The 8,464-nt window shown below is 53.3% G+C and overlaps 1 protein-coding gene across 12 annotated transcripts in view; it reads right to left on the reverse strand.

Annotated features, from left to right (window-relative positions):
- The window catches only part of VAV2 (vav guanine nucleotide exchange factor 2), a 126,622-nt gene extending 119,511 nt beyond the window's left edge, over positions 1-7,111 (reverse strand). For 4 of the 12 annotated variants that reach the window (XM_034427193.3, XM_034427190.3, XM_087879705.1 and 1 more), the window contains exon 1: positions 6,666-7,111. In XM_034427193.3, the coding sequence (XP_034283084.2) occupies positions 6,666-6,908 (243 nt within the window). In that variant the 5' untranslated portion in view covers positions 6,909-7,111. The remainder of the gene's footprint in view (positions 1-6,665) is intronic. The other 8 variants (XR_004592809.3, XM_034427187.3, XM_060691358.2 and 5 more) reach the window with 5 other exon arrangements.
- Positions 7,112-8,464: the final 1,353 nt, after the last annotated feature.

An 8,464-nucleotide genomic window follows, 5' to 3' on the forward strand; every position in this document is an offset into this window, starting at 1 on the left:
TTTCGGGCCTTCTGGGCCCACCAGAAGTAGGAAAACAGGCTGTTTCCTGCCTCTGGAGGGCCTGGGGGCGGGGTGGGGAAGGCCCGTTTTTCTTTCTTACCTGGCTCCAGATCCTCTCTGTGTATCTGGGAAGGGCGAAACAGCCTTTCCCACTCCCTTGGAGGCCCTACAGAGGCTGAAAGGGCCCATTTCCCGTGGGACAGGAAGTGACTTTTTTCCTGTTCCCAGCCTCCAGAGACTCCTAGAGAGGCTCCTAGAGACTCCTAGAGAGGTTCTGGAGGCTGGGGACAGCAAAAAATGTCACTTCCTGTCCCACCGAGAGTTGGGAAATCTCTAGATTTATTAACGTATTAATGTATGCCGATGACTTAGTGTTGTTTTCTAGAACCCAAATAGGAATGAGGAGACTTCTTGACAAGCTCACATGTTACTGTACTGCAAACCACTTGACTATAAATGTAGCTAAATCAAAAGTTTTAGTCTTTGGCAATAAGAATAAAAAGCACAATTGGCAGATTAATGACACAAAAATTGAGCAAGTTACCCAATATACTTATCTCGGAATTGTTTTTTCCAGTGCAGGAGGTTGGACTCCGCACCATCAATACCTTTCTCAAAAGGTCAGAGCAGGAGCAAGCCTTGTATCCAAATTTAAGTAAACGAATCCAACCAACCTCCATTTTACCTCTTCGTAAAGTCTTTCAGGCTAAACTTGTTCCAATCATGCTCTATGGTGCTGAAATTTGGGGTCTTACAGAGGCCCCCATATTAGAGAGAACTCAAAATAATTTGTTAAGGAGGATGCTTGGGGTAAACAATTCCACTTCAGCTGCAACCGTCAGAGCTGAATTGGGACATTTCTCACTGTACACCTATACAATCACTAGGGCGGTAGCCTACTGGCTAAAAATGACCCAGATGGATGCCAGCAGACTCCCTAAAATATGTCTAGAGGAACAGCAGATTTCAAATCCTCAAAGGTATTCCTGGCTAACCCGGCTGTCAGAAATATTGAACCGATATGGCGTAGAGTTCCCGTTGTGTGACACACTGAACCAAGTTAAACAACGGATTAAAGATATACATGGGCAAATGGACATGGCAACCCTTTCAACTAATCATTCCCTTAAACTGCTGACAGCAGTTAAAACAACTTTCAGTCTGGAAAAGTATTTACATTTAGAAATGCCATCAGTGGAGAGAAAGTTATTTGTTAAGTTTAGATTCGAACTTCTAGATACCAACGTTAGATTCGACCGCTATCGGAAAATCCCGTATGACAAAAGAATATGCATATGTGGGGTAAACGTCGTGGAGGACACGGCGCATATAATATTCGAATGTAGTCTCTATCAAGAAGTAAGAAAACAATATCTGTCCCCAATTATAAATAAATTTCCCCACTGGAATATAAGCCAAAAATTAGCATTTCTGTTGAGGGCAGACTCTCCTCCCCTGGTAAGAGCGATCACTCGATACCTTAAAAGAATGACGGCAATACGAGCCAGTTATATCAAAAAAAAAATTATCGATTGTAAGGAAGATGAGCTCAGTTAGAGAGGAGCTATCCTATTTGGGTTATCTAGTCTTGGCAACTTAGCTATTGAAATTTGATATTGTAAAATTCTAATGTCATCTATCATATATTTTTAGATTGCTATTTTTGTAACTGTTTTATCTTTTTCCCTTTTTCTTTTCTGTTTTGTTTGAAAAGGCCTTTGGGCTATTCAATAAACTATACTATACCCCTTCCCAGATACACAGAGAGGATCTAGAACCAGGTAAGAAAGAAAAACGGGCCTACCAGGCCATCATGTGCCAGGAGCGGGGGGGGAGGGGGAAGGGGGTTGCGCACGCATGCACGTGCGCACGCGACCCTCCCCCGCCCCCCCTTCTCCTGGCACGCGATGGCAAAAAGGTTAGCCATCACTGCTCTAGAAAGAGTGCAGAGAAGAGCAAGCAGGATAATGAGGGGACTGGAGGCTAAAACATGTGATGAAGAGTTGCAGGAACTGGGCATGGCTAGTCTAGTGAAGAGAAGGCCAGGAGAGACAGGATAGCATCTTCCAATATCTGAGGGCCAGACATGGAACAATGAATGGAAACTGAGCCAGGAGAGATTCAACCTGGAAATAAGGAGAAATTTTCTGACAGTGAGAGCAATCAACCCATGGAACAGAAGTTGCCTTCAGAAGTTGTAGAAGCTTCATTACTGGAAGCTTCCAACAAGAGACTGGGCTGACAATCTGTCAGAAATGGTGTAGGCAGGGTCTCCTGCTGGGAGGGTTTGGACTAGATACCTACAAGATCCCTTCCAACTCTGTTAATCTGTTAATCTCTGATCTTCCACATTAGCAACCCATTCATGCTTTTCAATACATGTCCTGCATGTAAATGCAGGTACAGATTTATGCTTAAATGAGACGTTTATTTATATATCTGTAGTCCACAGGTTAGGCTTTCTTCCCTCAGCAGAGTCCCCGCTCTCTTTCATTCTTAAATAGTTTTTCTGTCCTCCTTCCTCTCATTCCCATCCATCCATCCATCCATCATGTCATTCTTTCAGAACATTTTATAAAGGTTTCCAAAACTGGAATTCAAATCTTCCGTGATCACTATATTCACTGCAATGTAAAATTCCTAAGGTATGAATTCTTGCTTTTTCGCAAGCACCCCAAAAGCCCCAAATTCACCCAACTCATCCTATTTCATTCAAAATTAAACCTGATTCTTCACCTCCAGGCAGGCATTCATCTCACTTACAACATATCTTTTTGGTTCCCGGCCCTTGCAGCCTCTCCATCTTTTTCTTGGTTTCACAACAACTATCTGTAGCCGAGTTTCTTTATTTTGCTCATGAATGCATGCTAATTATCATTTCCTCCTCTTACACCCCAAGCTACAATCTTCCCTATGCCAAGGGCACCACCAGATATTGGCCTCCAGTGCTTCTTCCAGAACACTTTTTAGTACGATAATATGCAGAAGGTGCAGGCGAGGCTATGAGCCTTAGTGGCATCCCTGCCATGTGCTGCATTTGGTGCAAATGGTGTGAATGCAAAACCAGCCCATTTTGGAACAGGGACAGCCTAGTTTTGCCCGGTTTGTTGCTCGCCCTTCTCTACAAAGCTCTCTGGAAACTACCCTTCCAGTCAACCGATGGTGGTCGAAATCCCACAGAGGAGGGGCTCTGCGCAATGCCCGGCATAGTCAGAATATGACTGTCAAATCTAAACTTCAACAAAGAGAAGATGGAGGGGGTGGAGGAAGAGGAGGGAGGAGTTCGGAGGAGAGGGAAGAACGCCTACGCATGTAATAGGGAGGGCAGAGCCAGAGCCAAGCAAATGAAGGTTTAGAGAAACTTTCGGTCTCCAAGGGGTTTTGACTCCCAAAAGCTTAATAATTCCACCTTCTTTTTCAAGACATCTGCAGACCTTCTAGTACTCGCTTCCCTTTGTGTGTCAGAGCCTGGCACGCATAAAATATGCAGATCTTTGTCAATGTTTTAAATTTATAAATGCAGTGATGGAGTCACACATTTTTGACAGTGGGCTCGGTTAGCTCTTCCTTTGGGTCACCGAGTCCTGGCTAAAAAAGAAGAAAGTGAGTCTGCAGCAGGGAGTGGAGGAGCCCAAGCCAGCTGCCAGAAGCCAAGGAGAATTTGGAGCTTCCGGGCCAGGGACGTTCACAGCCTTCCTGGAAGCCCCTTCGCTTTGAGGGCAGCATTCAGCAGCCTCCTCCAAGCAAGGATCCCCCCCCCCCGCTTTGCCCCCCAGCTCTGTGGGGATTAGGAGGGTTCTCAGCCAGTCGGGATGGATCTGGGAGCCCAGCAGCAGGCCAGCCATTATTTATTGATGACACTTTAATCAGGGCAGCAGCCGGTTTCCCTGCCCGGCCAGCCATGAACACAGCAGCCCTCCTGGCTTAACCCTCAGCAGGAAGGGGAAAATCTCCTGACAAGCTCCTTCGCTCCTGGGGGGCTCCGTGTTCTTCAGCTGTGCGGCTGCACTTATACAAAGACTGTGGCGGTGCTGGTGGTTTCGTCCTTATTGCTACTTCCAGCCAGAGAAGTGCAAGGAATGCAGAATCCGAGGGGGGGGGGAGTGCTCCACCCGCACTTTATGGTGCATTAAAGGTTCAAGCTTAACTGAAGAGGAGGAAAGGCTCTTAAAATCTACCACTTTGCTCCAAATTTCAATATTGTGATCTACAACATCAGTGACTCACCCCTCCCCCCAACCTACAAGGAGTTCAAAAGGAATGGGCTTTTACACACACACACACAGCCACAGAAAAGTATCGGCATTCACACAAAGGATTCCATGGCTGCCCACAACAGCAAAGGCTCTCGCTCACTGCAGGCATCAGGCGAGGGATGAGGCCAAAGGGTTCGCCTAGTTGCACAGATACAGATTAATAGATTAAGAAGGGACCTTGTAGGTCATCTAGTCCAACCCCCCACCCAAGCACACCCACCATTTTTGACAGATGGCATGGAAAGAGCGACAGACACACACACAGACCACACAGACACACACCCCAGCCAAGCGCCATAGTTAAAAAAAAAAGGGGGGGGGGAACAGTCAGCCTGAGAAATGAGGCAGAAGCTCCCCACACAAGTAAGAGCCAGCCTTGGGGAGAAGAAAGGGGCCCCAAATGCTTCCAGGACATCTTGGGACCCCCAGTCTGTCGCAAAGGGGCAGTTCTTCCACTGGCGGGGCTGTCTTCTCACAGATTTATGCCCTTTTTCTGTGGAACTCCTGCAGATGCCCCCTCCCCCCTGGGCATTTTTATGGTTTCACAAAACCTTGTGGGCAGTAGGGATGCCTTGTGCAGCAGGATTCTGCTCTGCAGCCCTTTCGAAGGAAAAGTACACAGAACTGTGGAAACGGCAAGGAGGCTGTTGCCCCATCTGAAGCTCCAGGGCCAATTCCCAGGTCTGGAGGGGTCCACGGATGCCCCTTTGCCAGGACTGAGAAAAACTCAAGCTTCCCACAGGGAGAAAAAAGGAGGAGAAGTCACCCAGATTTCATCATTTTGGTGGCTGAGAACCCAGCAGCTTTACCAGACCGGATGGCCAAGAAGTTGAATCTTGTCAGTGAACTGAGTGGCAAAGTTTTTGAGTGGGCTTGAAGGGCCTTTGGGTTGAAGAAGGGCAGAGGGACCGGTCTAAACACCAATCGCAATTTCTTTGATTTCTCCATTTTTAATTTCTAGGGAAATTCTAGGAAATTAAAAATTCTATAAACCTTTGTCAGCCTGATAAAGTTAATGCTTAAAAGTTTCATCCTGGATTCATTCCAGTGCAAGGGGGGAGGGGAGTTATTTTACAGCTGACAGCCTCGGGAGTGTCCTTCTCCACCCCCACCCACCCCTCACTTTCTTTAAAATAGGAATCCCTCTTTGGTTGAGGGGTGGGAGGGGAGGTTGCCACATCCGCTTGGCAGAGCAGGAAGCTGACCAAGGACGGCATCTGCGAAGAAGAGCGTTAAGCCAACCGGTGCACGAGAAGCGCAGCAAACACAGACATGAGGGTCCTTTGCCACCCTGCCAGGGCTGCCATCCCCCTCGGGCAATTCTGCACCCACCTTTGGCTCCAAGGCAGTTGTCAATCGGGAAGGCTTGCTCAAATATTACAACACCACACAAACCAGGCAGAGTCCATCAGCTGCTGCCAAGGAGATCTGACTCTGGGGCTCACTCACCATCCCTGCCTCTCTGGGTAGCTCGAAGGGGGGCAGCCCAGCAATGACTCCCATCCTGCAGTGTTCCTGAAAGTGCCACCCTAGGCAAGAAGCCTCCACCCTCCCAGGAAGGGCCAGTTCTTCCCCAAAAGCAGGACTGATTTAGAGGGGAGAGTGACCACTCCTGGCCTTCCTTTCTGCCAGGCTGAAGGTCTTGTCCAGCGATTAGATTCACTTCAGAAGCAAAGGGAATGAATAGCAGGATTTATCTGCACAGCACAGTCATAAAGGAACACATTTTTAAAGCACAGGATGACCTTCACTTCCCCCTTGCCAGTCCACAGTCCAGGGCACAAATGCAGCTGCTCCTAGGCCCACAGCAGAGACCCCCCCCCCCGAGACACAAGGGCCTTTCCCCATCACATCCTGTCTTGCCAGAAATCAGTCATCATCGCAAAATCTGCTTCACTAAACCTTGATTAAGGTTCAGATTTGTGCTCTGGGGAGCAGCGCCCCGTCCCCCCCCCCAACCTTCACCCGGTATCCTCCTCCCAACCAGGACTACACAGCCCATCAGCCCAGCCCTCCCTGGAGTCTCCCTCTGTGAAACAGTCCAGGGTGGAGAGCCCCGTTAAAGGCACCCGGAATCTGTGCCCCTAAAGGGAGATGCAACCCCCACCAAAAACTGTTTTCGGCCGGCGAACCCGAGCCCTGCGGGGAGAGCAGCGGACGGCTGGCGACGAAGCCTCCTCACTCGGGGCCCGACGTCCAAGGAGCCACCGCGGGTCGAAACCCCGGCAGGTGCTTCTCGGCCCGGGGACCCTCGGGACGCCTTTCCCGGACCCCGCGCGGAGGCGCCTGCGGGACAGAGGTGGGGTTCCCCGCGCTCCTCTCGCTCGGGCCGGGCGGGTGGGAAGGAGGGGAGGCTCCGGAGAAGGCGGACGGGGCGGGGGGGGAGGGCGGCGGCCGGAGCGCCCCTACCTGCGACATCTGCGGACGGAAGTTGATGTCCTTGAGGTCGACGGAGCCGGGCGAGAGGTTGTGCAGCAGCTGGCAGAGCAGCACGCCGTCCCGCAGCGCCTGCGCCAGCTCGAAGACCACGGCCGAGGGCCAGACCACGCGGTGGTTGGCGGGCAGCACCTTGCAGTCGATCAGCCAGCGCCCGCACTGCCGCCACTCCGCCATGCCGCCCGGGGGGCTGCCTACGCCCGCCGGCCCCGCCATCCCCGCCCGGGCGCCGCCGCCATGGACCGCAGCAGGAGGAAGAGGAGCCGCCGCCGCCGCCGCCCACGCCCAGCCTCACTGCGGAGGGCGCTGCTGGAGGACGGCGGAGCGGGGCACGGCGCCCCGCCGCCCCTTCATGCCCGCCGGCCGCGGGTCTCTCCTGCTCTGGGCCGCCCACGGCCCCGCCGCACTCCGGCCCGCCTGGCCGCCCGCCCGCGGCGCCTGCTGCTCCCGGGCCGCCCGACCGGCGAACAAAGAGCCCCGCCGGGCCGCCAGCGCTCCAAGCCGCCGGGCCAGGCCTGGGCTCTTTTGTGGAGAGGCGGCGCGGCGAGGTCCACTCCCTCCCTCCCTCCCCGCCCCTTCTCCCCGCCCCTGCGAGCCGGCCGTCGGCGTGGAGGGCGCGGCCGCGGCGGCTCCTGGCTGGCCGGCTGGAGAGAGCGGCGGGGCGGGCGACGACGACTCCTCCCAGGCTCCGGAGCGCGCGCCTTTCCAGCGGAGGCGGCGAGCTGCAAGCCGCGCGGGGTCCCGCGACGCCGCCGACTCCGGCCCGAGGGCTGCTGGCGAGCTCCGGCCTGGCGAGGGAAAGCGGAGGGGACGGCCGGGGGGGGGGCACCGAGGCAGCGGCTGGGTTTCGCCTCGCCCCGCGGACTCCGCCAGCTCCGTCTCGGCCGAGGAGACCGCCCGGTCCCCCGTTTGTCCCCCGGGGCTCTGGAGCCCGAAGACGAGGGGAGGCCGCGCGGAAGGGGTGGCGCTGCTCTGGCCGCCGTCTGTCCAGCCGGCGCTTCGGCCGCTTTTTGTCTGCGATGCAGCCCCGAGTTTCTTGGGACTTCGAGTAGGGCAGGGGGGTTTTTTGGGGGGGGAGGGAGACGGACGGTGCGGTGTTTCTGAGGCGCAGGAAGAGACGCAATGCCGGGAGGCCCAAGGAAAGCGACGGGCATTTTCTGTCGGAAGGCGCTTCAGACGCGCCTAAAACACTTTCCAAAACTTTGGGGGAAGGAGGTCCGTCCGTCGGTCTCCTGCAGGTGCGGGGTGGGCGGGGCCTCATAATCCAGGCCCCGCCCAGTGCCTGCAAATCCTGACCCCCCTTTATAAGCCGCTTCTTCAGTAAAGGTTCCCCTCGCACATACGTGCTAGTCGTTCCCGACTCTAGGGGGCGGTGCTCATCTCCGTTTGAAAGCCGAAGAGCCAGCGCTGTCCGAAGACGTCTCCGTGGTCGAGTGGCCGGCATGACTCAACGCCAAAGGCGCACGGAACGCTCTTCCCTTCCCACCAAAGGCGGCCCCTATTTTTCTACTGGCATTTTTTGCCGACCTTTCACTCAACAAGTTCAGCCTCTTAGCCACTGAGCCACCGCTTCTTCATTAGCTGCAGGTAAAATAGGGGAGCTATTGTTTTCCTCAGACGCCAATTCAGAATTCTAATGCAAGACACACCAAAGTACATAAAAGCTTTTTTAAATCTTTGTGTCCCACTTTTGTTATTTTTACAAATAAGGGGCAAAGATATCCAACACACTTTTCTTCTCACATTTCCCCCATAATACATCTGGGGGGAGT

This window comes from Pantherophis guttatus, chromosome 16 (assembly GCF_059756535.1).
Source record: "Pantherophis guttatus breed Tessera chromosome 16, ASM5975653v1, whole genome shotgun sequence".
NCBI lineage: Eukaryota > Metazoa > Chordata > Lepidosauria > Squamata > Colubridae > Pantherophis > Pantherophis guttatus.